The following is a 23,088-nucleotide window of genomic DNA, read 5'->3' as shown; positions in this document are numbered from 1 at the left end:
TTTTTCCTGCATTGCAGATGGGAGTTAGTGCTGGTACCGTTTACCATCACTCTTCCTCTCTGTGTGACCTGGCAGGCAGAGGGCGTGCAACGTGCTGTTTGCTGATGAGGAACAGAAGCGTGAGGTTCACCTTTTCTTCTCTGAGAGCTGGAAATCCAGGAGCTTTTTTATGTTTTGCTTAGAACATTTGACTCAGCAGCTGAATTTCACCCACCACCTTCAAACCTCTCTTCCACAGAGCACTGCTGGATGGGTGCAGGCAACAGTTTTCAGGGAGGAACTGATGCAGTTGTTTTGCATTCCCAGGCAGGATGCAGCAGGCGTCCCAGGAAGTTATTCTCCCCAGGCTCCCACACAGCAATGGCTGCAGAGCCTGACTCTTTGTGGAACCATCAGCCCATGCCCACCAGATTTCAGCCTTCAGTCTCAAGGTTGGAGCAATGCAGAGTAACAGCCACCTGGTGAGGCCAAACATGTTATCTGCCTCCAAGAAGCAGCTTAATGGTGAAAGGAGAAAGGCAGCTTTTAGCTGGGGCTACCAGATTTGCTGTGACCCTGACCAGTGAGCATCATCACAAACTCTGCCACAGATAAGAAGCTGGGACTCAGACACAGTACATGTTTTATTATTAAAAAATGCATAAAAACTAAAGACATGCTTCTCAAAGTTAGAGTCTGTATGTACATCTGCACTTCCCAGGCAGCTGCAGGAAGCATACCCTTCTGCTCTCACTGTAAATGTGCATCGCACAGGTTTCTGTTACCCGTTGTTAGGAGTTAACTTCTCACCTGCAATTACAGCATTCCAGCTGAATTACAAGAAAACCCTGTACTGTCTGGGGTATAAGACAGTGCAGTTTGTATCTGTGACTGAGAAACTGTACTGAGCTTCTGGAGATGTCTGTAGGACATCACTGTTTGGTAGGATACTTTATAGAAAGGACCAACGCGTAAGCCCCAGGATGAAATTCCCCTTCCCCAGGAAGTGTTTTCACTAGGGGCTGAAACTGGACCTGAATTTTGTAGTTAGCCCCAAACCTCACAAGATGCAAATACTGAGCATTGAGGGGTGGAGTGTTCTGATACCAAGTCAGCAATCTCCTTTAACTTACTGGTCCCACCTTTGCCAACATGATGACATTTGTGGTATTCATTTCTGAGGAAGAGCTATGTGGAATCCTAAGTCCTGTGATACTGCCAAGTTTTCAGCACACTGGAAAGAAAATAAATTAAGATCTAGTGAATATTTAGGATAAGTAGAGCAAGATGTAACTGCACTTCCTTGCTGGGAACCACTGCACAAAACAAATGCTGATTTACAGTAAAATATTAAATTATTAAAAACCACACAAGCACTTGCAGTTATAGTGAGTCAGACATGCTGATTGGAAAACAAAACAAAACCCAAAGAGCAAAACTATTAATTTTGCCCTGTCTGGAAGGCTGCAGTGATACTAGTCTATGTTCTGATGTGGCTTTTGCAGCATGCCAAAAGACCTCCTAAATAGGAAGGCCAGTGGTTCTCAAGCTTTTTCATCATGAGGATGCTCTTCAGAAGGAGATCTTTCAGGTGATCCCTTCCCCCTCAAGGCACACACCTTCCCAAAACCGATTACACACCTTCACTACAGCAGCTACAGCACTTGGCTATTTGAAAAACTCATAGGACTGTTAAAGATTAAACGAATCCTATTTTAAAGGAAATGCTGAATCCTGCTTCTGCTGAAACTGAAGCGAGTCTGCCATTCTGTAACCTAGCTGTCTAGTCCCTCTCCTGAAGGGCTGCACTCCAGCATTATTAGCACTGTTTCCAGTACTGCTGTTAAGTCCTCTCTACCTTGTTTCCTTTCCATCCCTTTGAAGTTGGAGTCTGTCCTCACACATGCCCGCTGCTCTCCCTCCTTTTGCATTTTAATGCCAGCTGCTAGTCTGGTTGGGCCTGAATTGGCATCAAACAGAAGAAAAAGACATAAAAGAGGTACGTGGGGTGAAGAGAGATGCTGGATTTTCATTTTTTTCTAATTTCACTGCTCACCAAAACGTCTGAAACTCTTAAAAGAGCCCCAGACTGAGGAAGCAGCAAGTGTCACTGCATGAAATAAGCCAGAGGTTAAAATTCAGTGCTGGGTAGAAGCAGATCTGCAGATCAGTTTGAGAACCACTGAGGTAGGCAACAAGTCTAGGCAGCACTGCTGAGTGAACACAAGGGGAGTTTTGCCCTCTTGTCCTGAATGACAGTGCAAATACCCACTAGTGTTTTCAGAGGTACCAGTCCCAAAGTCACGCAGCCAGGATTGAAGACAACATCTACACAAGAGCGAACACTGACTGAACAGAAGGTGTATTCAGCTCTACTCCAGCAGTCAGTGGGAAGGAGCAGAGCATAGACTTAGCTGCCCACCTCAGCTTTGAACTCCTTTCAGCCGGATACAATCAAGCTGTAACCCTACTGCCCTCCTCCCCCAAATCCAAGGGGCTGTTCGGGTTGCGGTCCTTCCAAGCCATCCGCCACTGCAGCACACACAAGTGGTGAAGCTACAAAAGCTGCCCAAGAGCTTTGGCCAGTGCTGTTCAAAGCCATCCCAGATCCGGCATCAGAGCCCCAGGCGACATGGCACTGTGGCTGCTCACATCCTGTCCCAGGGAAACTGTCACTGCTATGTACAGGCTAACAACTTTTCTCTCCTTCTCTCTCCAGTTCATACAGAAGGCTTTTGTCCTCCCCTTCCTGCCCATCTGGATGCCTTTCACGCTCGGCATCATCTCCAAGGCACAAGGGGCTCATGATGTAGCGATAGTCACTTGTGACAGCAGCAGCTGCCCCAGCAACCGTCTCTTCACCGTCCATGTTTCCAAAGGAGGCATGCAGGGCAGGGTCACTTGCAGACACCTCTTCATCCTTCCCAATGTTGACATAGAGAGGATCTTGACTGGAAGAGAGTGTGGACATCCTCCCCCGAATCATTTCCAGCTGCGACCGGAGCACTCCAAAGCTGGGGCGTAGCTTGGGCTCAGGATGCCAACAGCTGCACATGAGATCGTAGCTGCAAAAGAGAGGGAGACAAGAGCACTGAGAAGCAGAGCAGCCACCCCCTGCACCTCTGAGCAGGGGCTCAGCACAGTGCAGCTTAAAAAGCACAGATGCTTTCCCCAAAACCTATTGGCTTTGGCCTGGCACAGGTGACAGCATGTGGGCAGCCATTATAGATCTAATTCCTTGTTCCTTCCCATTTTCAAAGGCATTCTCATTTTAGTCAAAATAATTGTTTATACAGTAGCAAAAAAATCCAAAAGCCCTGTCAAAGGATGCTGAACTTCTTGGTAAAAACCTCATTCCACTGCCTCTGGAGAGCTAGAATAGGACCATGAGTGTGACACTACTTAGTAATGGCTTTTGAATTTATTCCCAGGAAGCATCCTGACAACCTCTGCCACAGCTGAAGCCATCCCTCCGAATTCTAGTTCTGGAGCAGATAAAACACAGGAAGAAAGAAAAGAGAGATCCAGCCGTGGGAGGTGCAAGTTATTTCTAGAATAGTCTTTTTACACACTGTGTTAACTCAGCACTCCTGGCATATTGGAGGGGTGTCACTGCTGCTGCCCAACCAGTTGCCACTTGGGCCAGAAAAAGGCACAGTGGGTTTGTTTCAAGCAGGGACTTGATATGGGGACTGGAGCATCTACCAAATGAGGAAAGGCTGAGAGAGCTGGGGCTGCTCAGCCTAGAGAAGAGCAGATAGAGAGGAGGTCTCAGGAGGATGGGACCAGACTCTTTTCCATGGTGTCCAGTGGCAGGACAAGGGGCAGTCACAAACTGGAACGCAAGAGGTTCAACCTAAGCATAAGGAAAAATTTCTTTACTGTGAGGGTGATAGAGCACTGAACAGGCTGCCCAGAGAGGTTGTGGAGGTTCCATCTCTGGAGACATTCAAAACCCACCTGGACACCATCCTGTGCAACCTGCTCTAGGTGAACTTGCTCAGGCAGGGGGGTTAATTAGATGATCTCCAGAGGTCCCTTCCAACCCCTACCATTCTGTGATTCTGTGGGATTCTGTGTGAATGGACAATTGCTTCACTGCTGGAAGAGTGATGCTGAAACAGCCTTTCTACTACAAAGGCACCACCTCTGTGCAGAAGACATGTTCGGTGATGTTACCAGCCCCTGCTGTGTTTCTCCTGTGGTCAAACACCAGCAGCCTCAGCTTCACTTCCCCAAGTGCCAGTGTGAGGAGATGTCCCTGGCTCTGATGGCCTGTGCTCGGGCAAGGGGCGAGGAGCTCTTCTCCCCTGTGGCTGCCTTTGCAGCTCAGCGCCTGCACTGGCTGGCCTCCTGCTGGCCAGAGCCCACTGGGCTGGAGCACGGCCAGAGCCATTGTCCTCCTCCTCTTTGTGCATCACCCACAAGACTGGCAGCTGCATTCCTACAGCATTATTGTTGCCAGTTTAGCAGGGAACAGGAACAAAGCACAGTACTGGCGCTGAGAAACACTGCAGACAAATGAACCTCAGTTGAACTTGTAAAGGGAAAAAATCTGATATGGGGGACTGGGGACTAGAGCATTTCGTGATGGCTTTTATTTTACTTTTTGTGTCCCTTGCTTACTATCAGCTTTACAAGACTGCTTTTGATCTCACACTAGTTTTACAGAAAGCTTCTATGGTTCAGTTGTCTTAATCCTGATTTACATCCCTCACAAACAGTAGAAATAACTCTAAATCCTCCAGCTAAAATAGAAGCTTCCTGTTCTGTGGCACCAAGTTAAATACTTTCTTTTACCCTCACTGAAAACCAGCAGAAATCCATTTGAAAGAAAGACAGAAAACTACTAGCTGTACTGAATCAGCACAGAAGTCCATTTACCCCAGTACCTTGCTTCTGACAGTGGCCAGTAGCAGACACCTGGAGAAAGAACATAAGCTGAGGGTGAGCGTGTAGTGAGATCCTTCTAGTAAATTCTCTCAGGTCTCAATAACCTGTAGCTCAAGGGCCTCTCAACATGGAGGTTGCACCTTTTTAGTAGTTTTTGATTGATTTTTCTTCAATGCTTAGCAGCTTTTTGAACCTCCTCTACTTTTGGCATCTATAATATCCTATGGCCACAAGATCCACAACTGGGAACCAAAGCTACTCACAGCAGTGAAGATGCAGACATATAATGAATTTAAGCAGTGGTAAAGCGATGTTTTCAATTAAACTCAGGAAGAGTTAAAATGAACTGCTGAGAAGATAAAAGTGTACAGCTTTAGTAACAAGAGTACGGATTATTCCCTACAAGGAAAAAAAGCTGGAGAAAGGAAACCACATGAAATAATCCACCAACAGAGCAGAAGGGAAGAGGGGGGAAAGCAGACTTCATGTTGTACATTTTACACAAAAGGGATGGCTTGAAAAGGCCACTAAAGTCAGTGCTCTTAGGTAGGTCTTGCTTGTCTCTTGACACAGAGAAAACAAGAGACTTTCTTGGGCACTCAAGTGAAATTATTTCACCTTGTCCAAACAAGGCAAGCTTTTATCCTGGGAGAAGTTATGGTGATGCTCCTGGGGGACCTCAGCCCTATGTGTAGACTCCAATGAACACCAGCCATCAGACACAGAACAAGGGTTCCTGAGCAAACATTTCATGTAACCTGCTGGCCAAGAACGGGCCTTTGGCTGCAGGACTAAGGCAGGAGCACAGACTGCAGCATGTGGCTGCCTGCTCCTCCATGGGCTACCCAACTCCCTCCTACAAGTCTGAAAATGTCTGAAACCAGTATCTACAAGATTGTCCCAGCTTTGTTTCCACCTGTAATTTAAGAACCTTAGATACTCCTATCTGCCCTCTTCTCTTTCATCCTGCTATTTCTGTGAGCGTGGTAGATCCAATTTTGAAAACAGCCCAGCTTTGAAAGACACATGCAGGTCACTGACTCCACAAACCAGTTTCCTTGTAGTCTTGCTAGATTGCTTTTCTGTTCAGCCTTCAGGGTGTGCCATGAAATTAATCTCTTTTCTCAGATGCTGGCTCGAGAAGGTGAGTTTCTGGAAACACAGTTAAGAGTTTCCACAAAGCTAAGAGCTGCTAAAGTTCAAACCCTTGAGCCAAGTTAGCTGCTTGTATAGCTACCACAGGTTCCAGGGAGTGGTGCCAACACGGATTATCTGGTAGCTAACCCAGACTTTCTAGTGAATGCCTTTGTGTACTGGAAAGTAGATTCAGATCAGCATCCAAGCCAGCTGCCCCTGTTTCCTTCCAGAGAGCCAAACTTCTCACGGAATCACATGTCAACAGGGCAAGGAAGTACTCACACATCTTCCAGGCACTCTGGTGGCTGCTTCAGCCTGTTCCCACTGATGAGGTAGTTGTAGATTTCTGCGTTCTCAATGCCAGCATAAGGGGTTTGCCCTCGGGTCACAATCTCCCACATGGTCACCCCAAATGCCCACTGAAAGGGAACCACACACAGAACAAGTGAACAGACAGTTCCTGGCTTGCTGGGGTGGCTTCAGCATGCTCAGATAGTGCTGACCCTCCCAGCCTGGGGTAATGTCATGTGAGTAGCAGTGATGCAAGGATTATCCAAACTCTAGCTAGCAAACAAAGAAATAACCCAGCTGATGCTCACACATCATCTTGGAAGACAGCTGAAGGCCCTGCTCAGCCCCATCCTGCAGTGGAGGAGGGGTAGGTGTGGGAGCTAGACCTGTTTTACACCTGCAGACCAGACCTCTCCCAAGCATCTCCCACTCCTGGTTCTTTAAGGCATGAAGTGTCAGTTTTGTGCTTCACAGCTACGTGACGATTTTGGTTTGGGGCTGCCAAATAGCTGCTTAATTCACTGAGCCAGATTCTGGCTTACGGGAAATGTACAGGCACAAGTGAAAGCAGAGCTTAGCCAAGGCAAGGAACAAACCACTAAGGGCTCCTGTTCATTTGTGCTTTGCACTGCAACAGTCATACTCGTACATTTAAATCTTAACTGCAAGGTTTGTTAGGTGCAAAAAAATAGTTATTTTCATAAGCAAAACCCTGTCCAGCGTCTATTGCAAACTGGCTGAACTAGTGAACACTAACCACTGTCTACAGTGGTTACAGCAACCACTGGACAACATAGCAGCTGAGTTAGAGGTGCTCTTGGTGATCTCTTCAGGGACACTGTGACATAGGTGACTAGGAAGGCAAGTCCACATGTCTGAAGGGCAAAACTAGTGTGAAAACAGATCATAAGGCAGCAAGAAAGAGGGGAGGAAGCATCAAAATAAAAACACAAGATAAAAGAAAAGGAAGAAAAATTTGAGATTAACGGGTTTAGCCTCACTCTCTATGGGGAGTAACATCACTGCCACTTTCCATGCATGTGTGGCTTACGTGCATTTCAAATGTCACCTTCAAATTGTCATGCCGAAGAGAAAGGAGAAAGAATAAGAGTAAGAAAGAATACATTGCATAAAGAGAGAAGAAAAGAAGAAGAAGACTGGTCAAGGAGGGGATGGGGATGGGCACTGAAGAATGAAGTACTAAAGGACAAAAGGAAAAGGGTTCCTGCCTTCTGCCATAAACTACTTCTACACATCTTTAGTCTTGAGTTCTGAAAGCACCCTGGGCAGAGGTGGCACTGTCCCTCAAACACAAGGCAACCTCCTTTTCCCATCACCAGGGCCTCTTCCCATCCTCAATGAATACAGAAAGATTCCTCCATTTCAGCAGGAATACAGGTGTTCCCCAAATGCACCAGAGCAAAACTCACCACATCACTGTGTGTTGTGTACAGATTATCTGCCAGACTCTCCAGAGCAAGCCACTTCACTGGCAGCTTGGAAGCACAGCCCTGGCGGTAGTAGTCTCCACTGTAGATTTTCTTAGACAGCCCAAAGTCTGCAACACTCACGTTCATGTTCTCATCCAACCTAAAAGAAAGTTTTAGTGACTGAGAAAAGCATTTACTGGCCACCTCAGGCAAAAAAGAGGTATATCCTTGTCTGGAGAAGGAACTAAGGTATATAATTCACCAAGTATTCCCCAGAAGGATAATGACTTCATTTACTTAATGACCAAAGTGAAATAATTCAGTGGTCTCAAACCAGTTCTTTGAGACTAACAGGGAGATAATTAGAACTAGGGAAGTAAGGAAATGGCCATGCTCAGATGGTCTACTCTGGCAGCCAAAGTGAACTCAGATACTGTCTATAGTTTCCAAGATAACAGAGGACACCTGTAGTGCTCATTGCTACCACTAAGGCGTACACCTATATCAGCAATCAAAAAACAGAGGTGCTTCCCTAGACTGCTTATTACTACTGGTCAAACTAGATCTGCAAGATCTTCTCTCCGGGCCTGGTTAATGGTCTGAATTGCTGTCACCCAATTAAACCTAGACATGTTGGTAGACAGTGAAAGTGAAGCCCACAAAGACTTCAAGCTCCCAGGTCTCATAAAGGACGCCCTGCTTTTCCCAGAAGATCTGATTAAACAAGCATTCAGTTTCCTCTGAAGGAAGTCTGTGTTTTCTACATGTTAAAAAATAGTAAATCAGTATGTGTTTCTCATAAATGTCAAAGCAGGCTAACCCATCATCTTTCATTATGACTATCAGGCTCCTGTCTGTACATCTGGACATTCAAATGCCTTTGGAAATCTGTCTCATTGTGGATTTTACCAGTTGTCGTGGGTTTTTTCAGAGGCAGAGTTCTTTCTGCCAGAATGGGTTGTTCCTTACTCTGTTCTCAGGGAAGAAGCCGAGGGCAAAGAATAAAAAAAAGAACTTTTATTTCCTTCAAAGCAGGCAAGGCAGTTTGGGTAAAAGAACAGCAACTTGGGATCATACAGTGTGTTCAACATGCAATTATTTCCAAAGGCATTCTCCACAGAAGCCATTCTTCACAAGCTTCCAGGGAAATTCTACACTTCTTCTATGGTTACAATCACATCCTCAAAATAGATACAAGAAATAAACATTTCAGGCTACAATGAAAGTTCCTTTCACCTAACACAGCCAAACCCATTCTCTCCAGTTGGTTACATTATATCCTGGAACAAGTAGCCCATGCTGACACACAGCCATGAGAATGACTAATTGCAAACACATACTGTCATCAGCTCTATGAAAATACCTGTGCAGACCAGTGATGGAAAAGTTCCTTATAAACACAGTCAATCTGGAAGCTCAGTGGGACATTAGGAGTTGCCCCCTGGCCCTACCACCACCACCACACTCCCCTACCCCCATGGCTCCCCTATGCCTGCAATCACTTTAAAGCAAGGACCAGGACCCTCGGACAGGATCCCTTCTCACTTCTGTCACATGAAAGGGTTCTAATCCCTCTGTCACACACTCCCATCCTTCTTTCCTCTGAAAACTTGTGGGTCACTTACATGCAGTTTCGAGCTGCAAGGTCCCTGTGTATGAAATTCTTTGAGCTCAAGTACTCCATCCCACTGGCAATGTCAATCATGAACTTCAGGAGCGTCTGAACAGGCAAGTTCTGAAAGAAGCAACAGTTTAAGTTGTGTTCCTGGAAGCTTTCAATCATGTATGGAAAAACTGCTAGAATTGCTGCCAGATTACTGAGCAGGGATGGGGAGATATAGGAATGGGACATAATTGGGAGAGTTAGTCCTCAACATGCATGGAATTAAATAATTCAACATCACATCCCATAACATTCTCCCATGTAAAACCTACACTCTCCCAGAAGAAATTCTACAGTAAGACAGACTTACAAAAGGGTTTTCCCCAATCCGTGACATCAGCAGAAAAGCATGAAGGTCTCCATGCTTCATGAAGGGCAGGATCACCATGGGAATTGGAAGACGGCCCTTGGGACGGCTCCGCAGACTGACTCCTAATGAGGACACACACAAGAAAAGGGGTTTTAGCAATCAGTCCCAAGGGGAATCTTACAGACTGCTGTGCCCTTCTCTTACAAAGCTGGAGGAAAACTTTTTGGTGGGTCAGTTCCATGCTCCAAACTCCTTCGCATGGCTTCGTGCCACAAGGTGTTAATATACCTCTAACCCACATGCAGTACTAAGTGCCCAGTGGCTCTCAGCTCTCTTTGCAGGACTTGAACATGAGCTAGCAGCGTGCCAGATGGCCAAGAAGGCCAATGGCATCCTGGCCTGTACAGACTGGCCAGCAGGACCAGGGACATGATCTTACCCCTGTGTTGGTGAGGACATGATCTTACCCCTGCACTGGTGGGGCCACACCTAGAGGACTGTGTTCAGTTTTGGGGCCCTCACTACAGAAAAGACACTGAGCTACTAGAGAGTATCCAAAGGGCAACAAAGCTGATGAAGGGATCTGGAGCGTATGTCTTATGAGGAGCATATGAGGCAACTGGGGTTGTTTAGCCTAGAGAAAAGGAGGACGAGGGGAGATCTTCTTGCTCTCTACAGCTACCTTAAAGGAGGTTGTAAAGAGGTGGGGATTGGGCTGTTCAATTAAATTACAATTGGTGGGGCAAGAGGTAATGGCCACAAGTTGAGCCAAAGGAGGTTTAGATTGGATATTAGGAAGAATTTCTTCACCAAAAGGGTTATCAGGCATTGGAACAAGCTGCCCAGGACAGCGGTGGAGTCACCATCCCTGGAGGTATTTAAGAGTTGTATAGACATAGTTCTTAGGGATATGCTTTAATTAAGGACTTGTCAGTGTTAGGTTAGTGATTGGATTCTATGATCTTGAAGATCTTTTCCAACCAAGGTAATTCTGTGACTGGCTATAAATGTTCCCAGGATCTCTCCAGAACAGGCAGCCCCAAACCCCAAGATCTGCAGAACAACCTCCAGATTCTGGAAGTCACCCATGTCCTAAAGTGCACACTTAGGAATGTTTTACTTCTTACCCAGTATTTTGGAAAAGCACAATCTTGTCTCCCTCTATTTGTCTACTGAACCACCTGTCCACATTTCACAGCAGCTCAGACATTTCTCAGCCAGCCAGATTCTCTCTGTAGTGTTTGCAAGAACTAAAGAAATGACTCACCTAAGAGATGGTTATTGCTGATGTATGGGGGCAAGTGTCGCCAGCACTTACACACGCTCCAGTTCCCTTTAGCCCTGAGAAGTAGCAATACTGATTTACGCAGGACTCGGGCAGTACAGAGGTGTCTGCACTAACAGTGCACTGGGGGTGTGTCCCTGAGGCTGTGTGGGGTTGTTTGGTGCTGGGAGGTGCTCTGTGGCACCACAAGCAGCAGTGCTGGCTTACCAATCAGTTTAGTGACATGTGGGTGATCGAACTCCTTCATACATGCAGCCTCTCGCAGGAACTCCTCAATGTCAGTTGAAGTGAAGATGTCCGCTGGAAAAAAATGTGTCTGTAAGTTCTCCTCCTTTGTGAGTGGCTCCAAGGGACTTGAAAGTTAATGATTATTAGAAGCTGGCTCTTTGTGGCACAGCACATCCTCAGAACTACAGCTAGATGAGCCAGTTTACAACAAAGCAGAGCGTGACGCTTTCTTCTGGGATGGGTGGCAGTAAGCACACATCAGGGACATCTGGCAAATTGATTATTGGCAGAGTAAAGACCCAGGGATTAGCAGCTCTCTTCTCAGTAACAACTTCCCTTGGAAGCCAAGGAAATCATGCATGCATTAAAGATGAAAGAATTAATGGGCTGAAACGACCTAAACTACAATGTTGGGGAGAGGGGATGTCATAAAAAAATAAATAAAATATTAAAACTGAGGAGATGGCCTGGAGCCCCTGGAGCCCCTGGCTGGCACAGCAGACCCTAATTCTCTGATGAGGGTGCCATGACAGATCAACACTTCTATGTCCGTTAGCATGATTGAATCTTCTAAGATGCTAGAGCTAAGTTTTCTTAAATAACCACACTACTGGAGAGCTTGGAGCAAATTCAGCAGTGACACACATCAGCATAAATTTGAAGTAAATTATTTCTCATTGCTATTACAGATTTATGGAAGTATATCAATGTAATCAATAATTAGCCCAGTGGACTACTTCCTCCACTGCTGCTGCTGAATTTAGCAGGAGTCCTCCAGTCCTGCTGCAAGACGAGACTTAGACCTTTTGGGAAGCATTCACATTTATCTGCTTTAGGCAAGTAATATAAATACAATTCAGAAGACAAAAGCAGATTCCCTTTTATAGTCAATGGAGAAAGGAAGGTGCCTCTGGAGGGTGACAGCGAGTTCCCAAGTAAGATGCCTGAAGGTAGACAGTCTGAGTACACAAAACAGATTGCAAACTGATTAGAATTACTGATGAAACTGGAGACAATGATGGAATTTACACTAATGTGCTATTAGTATGTTTAGCACTAACTGGTATTCTGTGGCAGCCAAACTCAGCTCCAGAGATAAGTTAATGTGACTCTGCTTTAAGTCAAGTCAGTTAATTTTTGCCTTACAGGCAACAGGAGTGAAATAACACAGGTTAACACATACACACACACACATACATATATGCACACACTGGCTTTGACTTATACCTATTAATTGCTCTTCTTGTTACAGACTTCTGCCTGATGAATGTATTAGTTGCCCTTGTTATGTACACTCACCAAATGACAAATCAGAAGGGAGTTAGACTACTTGCTCAAATATGCCTGACTGAGATGAGTTAGCTTACTGCTGCATTCAGCCCAAACACTCTTCTGTTTATTCTAGGATACACCCTTGGAGGGATACCATCTTTCACTGCTGAATTATGGCAAAGCAGACCTATCTGAGCTGTTTATGCCACATGATGTAGTGCTCTGTCGAATCAAGAAACTGAACAAGATCCTCTATACAGAAAAGCTGTAGCTATGACTTGGTTTTGGTTGCACTCACCACGTGCTAAGTGCTGTACAAGCAACTAAGGTGGTATGGGTCCTTCCCTGAAGAGCTTCCACTACAAAAACACTGACATGAAAGGGATGGGAGACAACATGGGTTTATGTGGCTGGGTGAGAAGCTCAGAGAGGAGTAACAAGCATCAGGGGATGTTTGCTGGAGAAAAGGACAGGTAGCATTTCATCTTTCCAAACTCTCTTAAGTACTTTGGGTACTCTGGCTCTCACTTACCTTTCAGCATCTTCACTGCCACTTTCTGGAAAGAGCCATCATCTAACTTCAGTAATGCCTCCCGAACTGACCCAAACTCTCCTGAGAAATGATCAGAGCAGGCCGTGAGGGAACAGCTTCTTGTGAAGAAAGTATGATTCACAGCAGGTTCACTCTAGGATTCATGGCAAAGAAGCTGAATAACCATACGAAATACAGCTACCAGCTTAATTTTCCATTCAGCAGTTCTGTTTAGCAGCTTTCAGCACATGTGTGCCCGGGAGAGGCAGCACTAGAAGCAGACAAAGGCTACTGTGCTGGCAGTCCAGAAGGCAAAGTAAAACAAGAGGGAAAGAAAGCAATCCTCTCTACCAGACAGACAATGCAAAGCCAGAGTATATACAAGCTGGGATCCCAGGCAGACTTTTCTGGGGAAGCCATATCATGAGGGATGTGGCTGAGTGAGGCTCTGACCAGAGAGGGAAGTATTAGCTACATCAGCAAGTAGATGGTTGGCTGAAGAACCTCTAAGTGCTGACAGCCAATAGAGCTGAGAAATGCTGCCAGGACTCAACCAGTTGGCACACCATCAGGCTTTATCTCTCAAAACTCAGGGAATTACTTGTATGAATCACAGCTGACCAGACAAAATATACAACACCTACTTGTGTGTGCATGATACGCTAATTCACAGAGGGAAGGTTTACCCTGCTGTGTTTTCTAAAGGAGATAAGAGGAAATGCAATGGGCCAAACCCTCTCCAAATTATTTTAGCCTGATGTGGCTTTACACCACAGCATAACAGCCTCTTCGCATTAGATCTGGCTCTAGATTTACTCTCCCTAATTTTGTAATTGGTTAACCCACCCAAAATGCACTAGTTTGAGGACCTGTGGTATTACAAAGAAGGAAACAAAATATGGCACTCAGGACACCTACCCCAAGAGGAGTATGGCACATGCTTATTTCACAATAACCACAAGCAGCGGATCTGACCACAAAAGAGGAAAACGGGAAGGAGCAAAAGCATCTTGTACTGCTTCCACATTATGGAGCTGTTGCTCAGCTGCAGTGTCCACAGAGCTCAAGATAATACAGTCATACCATTTAATGATTTGTATGCTAAGAGTGGGGTTGGGGGGAATGGGGCTGTCACTACAGGCCAGATACTACAAACTCACATCCTCCCACCAAGGCCATCCCCACACCCTGCAGCTGATTTCCAGGTTTTTACCTATCATGGGGACAGCCCACACAGGTTGAAGCAGGATCCCAGAAACTAGCCAAGAGGTAACACTCACAAACAGGTGACACAGCTGCTTAATTACTTAGCATTGTTAAGTCCTCTGAGACCACTCCTGCAGGAAGGTCATCTTCCTGCTCTGAAAGAAACGCATTTGTTCTGGGAGGGATGAAGCGGAAGAACACTCCCAGTGTGAAACAGTCAGAGAAAACTGGAGTAAAACTAGTTTTATAAAGAAAAAGGAAGCCAAACACTTCAGCTTCCTTTTGTTTATGATCCCTGACTTACACTCGTCTCTTAGTTGTTTGCTTTATCATTACATGTTTTTACTTATTTCTAGAGATTGACACTGATCTGCCATTTGGGAAACCTAAATTCAAAACCATGTTTCCTCACAAGAGTTTCTGGGTCAATCTTTTAGCTAAAGCTAAGGGAGAAGCATTCCACCTTTACTCTGGCCATCTGTCCAGACCTGAAAACCTCCAAGAAATGTTAAGAGTGCCTGTGTGGAAGATTCAGATGGACATCCACAGACAGAAGAGTTCTTAAGCACCTGAATGCATAAGGACAAATGTCAGCAAAATTCTGTGCGTGATCCAAATGTGTCTCTGTAAGAGCCCAAACAACAATCTCAAGTCAAACTATCCCCAAGGTTGAGAATGTCTGAAACTGAATCAACATTTTTTATGAGGGGTCAGAGTGTTTGAGGTAGATAATCTCTGTCTCTGTATTGTCTCAGCCTGTTTAATATTTGACGCATGCTTACGCAAATGGAAGGAATTCTATAGCACCACTTAGTAGAAAGAGCAGAAGTTTAACTGAATATTTCTTTGTTTAACTCCCTGAAATTCACACACCAGTCAATCAACAATACTTCAGAAAGCTGAGCATAGGCTACAGTTCATGACTCTGTAGAGCCATATTATAGAAATGGCTCAGCCAATATCCTCTTAGTCATGCTAAACCTTTGAAAAGTCTTATCCCGGTGGAAGGGAAAGTTCAATGTAAATTCTCATCTACAAGCAAAAGGAGAGAAAACGGGCTGCTTATAATTGTTTCTCCCTGCTCAACGGTAAAGGTAACACAAGTGGGACTTCCAATATAAAGCCTTGTTCAGTTTTGGTTCTTACCTTTGCCCAACATTCTTCCCAAGGTGAACTGCTGCTCCTGGATGAGGACATCTTTGAGTTTTGTCTTCAGCTCATCACTGATCCCAACACTCTCCACTGGTTGGAAAAAAAAAAAAAAAAAAAGGAAGAGTCAAATGAGTGATACTTAAATATTCTGTGACAACACCAAAAATCACCTGCTCTAATCTCCATTCCCAATCTGATTCCCATATTGCAAGCAGGAAAACCTGAAAAAGGCAGAGTTCCCTTCCATGTCATTTAGCTTCCCCACAGATAAGAGAGAGGCCAATAACTTTCAACCACTAGAAAATGTGCCAACAGTACTAAAAGGAGAAGGTGTGATGACACCACCTTTCAACAGACCAAGAGCAACAGGAATACAGAATTATTGTAAATAACACTAAGACAAAATCCAACCAGAAGGGACACTGACAGACACTAGATTCACACAGCTTCATTTAAGTTGATGAAGCTGCACTAGCTCTCAATGACTGGCTTCCAGACTTGTAAGTACAGTACAAGTCTCACAGTCCCTGGCTGAGAGGGTAACAAAGTCCAATCGTTTATGATCACTAGATTTAATGAAAAGACCTCTAAAACCAGGGGAGCAAAGCTGGAGCGTCATCCTAACCCAGCCATGCAGCACTGCTACAGAGAGCCATGACCTTGCTGAACCAGGAGACAGAAATGGATCATCTTAACCCTGGCCATTCCTGGAACTGTTTGAGAATTTAGTCATTCCTGGCCTTCCAAGACTGATCAATTGGTTCAGGCTTGTAGCACAGCTCAGCACACTGAGTTTAAACTGTACTGCTTACATTGTTAAGCCATTTTTCTCTCACTGTTGCGTAATATTCGAAGGAGTCCCTGTGGTGTGAAACTGGGGCAGAGTGGTGAATTTATGCCTTGCACTAATATACACAATGACTGTAGCTGTAATTAGCAAGTGCTAGGTAATTGGTATGGCAACAGCAATTCTGGCAATTCACCTCTGTGATCCATAGTGTGTAAACCTCCTTGTAAATTAATCCCATGTTCTCGATCCAAAGCCATAAGTTTCAGGGAAAACAAAGGGAGAGCACAGTATATGCATGAACACAGCTTCTCAGGCAGAATCACCCAGGTCATTTTACTTACATGTTGCTTCAATAAGCTCTGGGCCCTCTCTGTTGAAAGACCTGGCAGCTCTGAAATGGACTGCTGGATCCCCTCTGCCAACCACACTGCCAAAGGCATGGCTAGAAGGCAGAAAAGACACACAGGGCCATGACTACATGGGCCATTCACTTCTAAGACGGTGTGTTGAACAACACGGATGATTTCTCACACCTTGTCATATAAATACTACAACTGTTTTGTTTAAGAGGGTGTAGCTGGAGAGGAGGAATAATGGGTTTATGCCGCTTTTCTGATGCACCTAGAGAGGGTGGAAGCCTTTTGAAAGAAAGGAATCACTCCTCCCGAGTGCCTGGGAGAAGCTGCAGGTTGGGGCAGGTTGCAGAAATCACATAAACAGAGATACTACTGTGAGAAGGAGGTCTGGGAGACTCTGTCAGAGGTGATGGAAAGGAGGCTTTCCTGGGGATTGAGAGAGTTCTGGGCAGTCAGGAAGTTACAAGCAGCTGCTAGACTGAAAGCTAGCATGAGATAAAGGGCCCAGCCCCTAAGAGCACAGAAGAGGATTAATTTGTGGGTCTTTTCTCTTTGAATCTCTTAAGCAGCACTGTCAATGACTTACAGAATTACCTTTATCTAGTTTATTTGTTTATATTCTAACAAAGCCCAGCTATTGACATAACATTTTTTTCTACTATATCTTTGGTGTTCACATTTTGAAGAAAAGGTAGGGCACTTTCCTGCTAGTCTCTAATCCAGGGTACCCCCAAAATTGTGAAAAAAAGTTATGCAAAGAAAGTGCCAAAAGTACTCAATGCTTTTTGAAAAATAACTGAGTCAGAAACCACACTGGAAGAGAAAGCAGACGTGTCTAACCAGCACAAGGAGAACCTCCCTTACCCAAACCGAGTTTCCTTTCTTCTTTTTCGAAGGAGAATAAGAGCCAGGGCAACAGCTGTGACCAGAGCTGTGAGAATGCCCAACGCCACAGGAACCCAGGACGTCCCATATGGAGGTTGTCTCTGGCCACCTAGAAGATGGAAAAAACACGAGTCAGGAAATAACAGACTGACAATGGTAAACAGACCATATTGGGATAATTCTTCTTTTTGCTTTTAAATGGAAAAGCCATGCTGCAGGATCTGCTGTACACAGTGGGGCATTGTACAGTAGAATTTGGCATAAACAGCTACTCCGTGAATCATCAGAAAAACTAGCTGTTTCACACAGTAAAGGCAAAGCAGATGCATCCAGTTATCAGAACCTATTCTTGGTTTTGAGCCTCAGGAAAGTAGAAAGTGCTGCTCCACGTTATACTACTTTACACGAGCTCATGAGCTGCGGCACTTTAAACTGGAGTCTCAAGACAAAAAGGTTGCTAATATGAGCATCTTCTGTGCAGGTTTCACCTTGTCCTGTTTGAGGCAGCCTGCAGAAGCTTGACCAGGCTACACAGAACTGCCTGAATGACAAACAGATAACATTTTGAAAGACAATTGCCTCATGGCGATCTGGTTGCAAACATTTAAATTTCCCCTCTCACCCCTCCCACAAAGAGAAGCACCCTGTGGGACACGGTATTGGCTGCAGCTTCTCAATGTTGTTAGTTGGTTGTAATTTCTCAATATCTCACTACCAAAGAAAAGGTAAATTTTAAAAAGTGCCCCACGAGTCAAGAAATAAGTTAGCCAGCATGCAGGCTCCAATTCCAGCCTAGTATTTGCTCCCAGAATATGAATACTTTTGATTGCAAACTGTCTACAGAGGAAATGGAGATGCTGCCAATCTGTGTAAACTGTAGGGAAGAAAGATAAGCAATATGGTTATGAATAAAATAATATTATCTATGCCTGGTGAACAACAGATAAATCAATCCAAGTGAACAACAGATAAATCAGTCCAATTATCTAAAAGATCACTTCTCCAAATACAGTTACCAAAAATTACATGCTAATTGGAATGGGTTTATTAAAATCTAGGATAGTTCCCATATTTCCAAGTTTTGTTTAGTACCTCAAAAATTGTCTAAGAGCAAACAAGAACAGGTAAGTGGTCCCTAAGCACTTAATCTTCAGGCTCCCTTGCTCACCTTCAGCAGTTGGCTGTGCTTTACCAGAACCTAAGGAAGAGCCATCTTTGATGATGTAAGTAATTGTATTATCTGTCATGAGAGTATAAGAAAAACTGTCCTTCAAAGATATGTTAGGTTAAATGGCCAAGAGTTGGATGAACCTCTGCACAGATGTATGTGAAAAGGAACCAGACGTCTTCACTGGCAGAGTCCTGGCAGGTAAAAGGCTTCCAAGGCTTGATTACTAGTTACATTGTCCAGCCTTATCATCCATGTTTTTAAAGAAGTAATGTTAGTCTAATAAACAGGTAGAGCTTAAGGAAAGAAAATTCTGGACCATTGAGGAAGCAGACTAGTACTTCTCCACTTGAAAAAATTATCAGAGCTTTAGCATCTATTTGTCAGCATCTTATCTCCTTCAGTGACTCACACAGTCTTTTCCCACCCAGAAGGCTTTATAGGCTCTGGGTTTTATCACAATCCCTCTTGCTGTACCTTTCGACTTGGGCTTCAAGGCTGCTTATGAGGAGGGAGAGGAATCAGAAACAGAAGTGGAATTAAAATACAATGAAAGGTAACTCCAACCCTCTCCATAATTCCCAAACACTTGAGCTGTTCCTACCAAACAATCAGGGCAGAAACAATTAACAACACTCACGTAAAAGATCCTCTCTGATGTTTAATTATAAAGTTTCCTTTCTCCCTAAGGTGAGGCAAACCTCTCTCAGCCTATTTTTCCAGTCTCTCTCTGCTAGCTGGCCTGGTGAGAGAGCAGGGATTTAGGTCACCTTCCAGGGGGTCCCTCCAAAAGTAGGAAGGTTGAAAAAATAAAACTAAATTCTTCTCCCTGTTTCTAAACTGCTAGGAATCAGGAGCCCATCCCATGGTTTATAAAAAATGTGTCAGAAACAGAAATGAGTGCTGAAATTCACTGCTTCTCCTCCTCCCACAGATCATTGCTTCCCACTCATGCCACTGAGCTAGAGGATGACTGCAGCCTAAGGAAAGAGTGAGTTGCCTCTCCTCCCTCAACTCTTTCTCTCTCCCATTTCCCATACCCCCCTTTTCCAGCTGGCATATGCCCTAAAACTGCACGCAGCAGAGAGAAGGCAGTATCAGATGAGCTTAAATGAGTATTCAGGAGTCCTTTGATGATGAGAGAACCCCTTTTACCTCTGTAGCAGACTTTATATCACAAAGGTGTGCAAAGAACATAATCCAAGAGTTCTTCCTGCATACCATCATGAAGATTACAGACAGGGAAAAGCTGTTAGACCACTCTGTTCCTCACTCCACAATGAAAGGAGGTTTCTACTGACAACGTTTCTGAAAATACTAAAACAATCTTTGTTAATAGTGCACAAGATCTCTGCATGAGCAGGGTGGAGCTCCCACTAGCTTTGCTGTGATGACAAATATGACTTAAAGTTTATACAAGCTTAGTCACCGTTACTGCTACACTGGGAGCTGGGCAGAAACCACCCCTGGCATTTCTCACACAAAGCAACCAGTGCCCATCGAGGAAATGAAGCGACTTGTATTTTCTACCAGGCCTGAAACAAAACTGCAGTCTTCCTGCAGCTCTGCTTTCGAGGCCTGTCAGTGTTTCCACAGTGAACCTTTATTTCTAGTCTGTTAAGCCTGTGAAGAAATACATGTGCTTTCAGAGAGCATTTAGCCAAAATAAGCACCAATTCTAATGCTACTTTTTTGAAGTGGTTTGTAAATAAAAACAAACAAACATTTTGTGCTTTCAGGATTATCCCATTCCAGCTCCCTGTAAAATGCAAACCCTATACTTCCCTGGGGCTTCTTGCCAGTGTTGGCCATTTTCCAAAGGGATCTTCTAGTCCTTTCAGGTACTAGTCTCTGTATCTGGCTGCCACAGAAAATAACTCAGCAAAAAGCAGGAGAGTAAAATTGATGGAGCTGATGCCCAACCTCTAGCAGAGTCAGCTCTGTATCTCCACACTCCTTCATTCTGCTTTTAATTATCTGAGGGCTTTGATCCTGCAGTAACTGTGTGCTCACACGTAACTGCCAGCACTGACTTCAGAACCAGTGTGCTGGTTCTGGTACAGTTTCAGTAGCAGGGGAGGGGCCTCAGGGGTGGCTCCTGTAAGAAGCTACTAAAAAGCTCGCCCAACTCAGGTAGCCAAGGCTGGGTCGTTAGAGAGACGAACGAACTGCTATAAGACCTGAGCAGAGAGCAAGCAAAAAAGGCTGTGCTGGAGAGGTGAAAGGCAGTGCTGGGGTGGACATCCCAAGACTGATGAGGAAGAAGGGGAAGAAGGTGCCCAAACAGAAGTTTCCCTGCAACCCACAGCGAGATGGCAGCTGTCCCCCTGCACTCACAGAGGAACATGGTGGAACATTCCCTGAAGGTGGCAGGAGGGGTGAACTTGGACTTGCTGCCAGAGGACTCTGATTGCGCAGCTGTGGAAGACCCCGGCGCCAAGGGAGGTGGCTGTTCCCGAAGCACCCGTGACTCTGTGGGAAGCCCAGGCTGGAGCAGCTCCGGACTTCCTTCGTGGGAAGGACTCATGAAGGAGAGGTTTGTGGAGGACTCTCTTCCATGGGAAGGGACCCCGTGGGGAAGCAGGGAAGGACTGTAAGGAATCCTTCTTCCTGAGGAGGCAGGAGCAGCAGGAACCACCAGCCTGTGAACTGACTCTAAACCCCATCCCCTGTCCCCCTGTGCCGCTGGGGGGAAGGAGGGAGAGAAACCGGGAACAAAGGGATTTGGGCCCGGGAAGAAGGGAGGGGTGGGGTAACATATGCAAGCCCTGCTTTATTTTTCCCCAAGTTGAGTGTGTTTTGCCCAGGACTGTAAATGGTGAGTGAACGCTCCTTGATCTTGTCTCGACCCACGAGCTTCTAGTTGCCCCATGTTCTCCCCATCCCAGTGTGTGTGAAGGGGAAGGAGGGGGGGGGAGTTAAGTGGGCGGCCACGTGGCTGGTTCCTTGTCCTGTTAGGCCCAAGCCACGACAGCCAGGTTGCCAAAGGGTATTTCTGAGTCACACGCAGGTTAAAACCAGCATTAGATGCATTGCTGCAAGTAAAGCTACAGTTCTCTCCTGGTTACTCTACCTCTATCCTTACCTCCTGCTTGCCTGGGAACTCCCCTCCAGATTCCCCATGTGATGACTCCTTAAGTGGGAAGTGATCAGAAAGGATCAATGTCCGCATGACTCCTCAAAAGACACGTGGGTTGGAAAGAAAGCAGCAGCAGAGGGGTCAACACCAGAGATTAGAGACTGCTGTCTTGTCCTGTCACAGGCACTTGGAACAAAACCTCAGGGGACTGTGGGATTTTTTTGCATGATCACACCACACTGACTTCATATCACAAACATGGAACCTTAGGGGTTGGAAGGGACCTCAAAAGATCATCCAGTCCAACCCCCCTGCCAGAGCAGGATCACCCAGAGCACATCACACAGGAATGTGTCCAGGCAGGTTTTGAATGTCTCCAGCAAAGGAGACTCCACAGCCTCTCTGGGCAGCCTGTTCCAGTGCTCTGTCACTCTCACAGTAAAGAATTTTTTTCTGATGTTTACGTGGAACCTCCTATGTTCCAGTTTGCACCCATTGCCCCTTGTCCTATCACTGGACATCACTGAAAAAAGCCTGGCTCCATCCTCCTGACACTCGCCCTTAACGTATTTGTAAACACTGATGAGGTCGCCCCTCAGTCTCCTCTTCTCCAAGCTACAATACATAGGTAAGTGTCCACCAATACATATTTTTATTCTGAACCTATTCCTCTTAGCTGTTCTACAGTTATCTTCACAAGCAACATTCTTCTCTCCTTCTGCCCACGTCTCCATATAACATCCTGTCCTTCTTCTCCATAGCCTGACCCCTGTTTCCTGTTCACTCTGAAAAACAAGCAGCAAGCAAACCAGCACAGATAAGACTAAATGCTCTGTATCATCAGGAATGCACTCCAGACATGTATGTTCTCTGCCCTCAACAAACCCTTCCACATGGTTCCAGGTGCATAGTACAGATTCTGTACCATCATCTCCCTCTTCTACCAGTAGCTCCACTTTTCCATGGAGAGAGCTAAACTGCATTAATATAAACACATTCAGTAAAAGCATTACAAAACCCTACGTGGACGTGGTTTAAAGCAGGCTCAACTGAAATTAGTCAGGAATGGCTTCAAATTAAATCAAAGAACAGAACCTATGTTAGAGGAGTTTTCTGTCACATTTACTCTTGTAAATGTGTGTGGCTTAAGTCTAAATGAAGCACTTCAAACCTTCATCTACATTTTTTATATTGTCTCCCCTTACCCTGCTCTGCACTAAGCACAGCAAAAGCCTGTTAAAGAAGACAGAAGCTGTTTTGTTTATACCAGTTCTTTAAAAATTATTTAATTTCTACTCTGCCTGTAAAAGTGTGATGTTGCACAAAGCCACATGGCTCAGTCAGCTGTAAATACCAAAAGGAGAAGAGTCAGAGAAAAACAGCAGCCCCAGCACTTCTGACTTTTTTCCCCAAAGTGAAGGGAAGACAGTGG

General features: G+C 45.2%; 1 protein-coding gene across 6 annotated transcripts in view; it reads right to left on the bottom strand.

Annotated features, from left to right (window-relative positions):
* Positions 1–610: 610 nt before the first annotated feature.
* TYRO3 (TYRO3 protein tyrosine kinase) overlaps positions 611–23,088 on the bottom strand; it is a 45,991-nt gene continuing 23,513 nt past the window's right edge. For all 6 annotated transcript variants that reach the window (XM_051621567.1, XM_051621569.1, XM_051621571.1 and 3 more), the window contains 10 exons: positions 17,389–17,518; positions 16,510–16,610; positions 15,373–15,468; positions 13,021–13,101; positions 11,196–11,288; positions 9,704–9,825; positions 9,356–9,465; positions 7,731–7,890; positions 6,292–6,428; positions 611–3,044 (listed from right to left, as the gene is read on the bottom strand). In XM_051621567.1, coding sequence (XP_051477527.1) covers positions 2,669–3,044; positions 6,292–6,428; positions 7,731–7,890; positions 9,356–9,465; positions 9,704–9,825; positions 11,196–11,288; positions 13,021–13,101; positions 15,373–15,468; positions 16,510–16,610; positions 17,389–17,518 — 1,406 coding nt within the window. In that variant the 3' untranslated portion in view covers positions 611–2,668. The remainder of the gene's footprint in view (positions 3,045–6,291; positions 6,429–7,730; positions 7,891–9,355; positions 9,466–9,703; positions 9,826–11,195; positions 11,289–13,020; positions 13,102–15,372; positions 15,469–16,509; positions 16,611–17,388; positions 17,519–23,088) is intronic.

The sequence above is a fragment of the Apus apus genome, chromosome 5, assembly GCF_020740795.1.
Source record: "Apus apus isolate bApuApu2 chromosome 5, bApuApu2.pri.cur, whole genome shotgun sequence".
Lineage (NCBI taxonomy): Eukaryota > Metazoa > Chordata > Aves > Apodiformes > Apodidae > Apus > Apus apus.
Note: the sequence above shows the minus strand (reverse complement) of the source record. Positions and strands in the feature narration are given on the sequence as shown.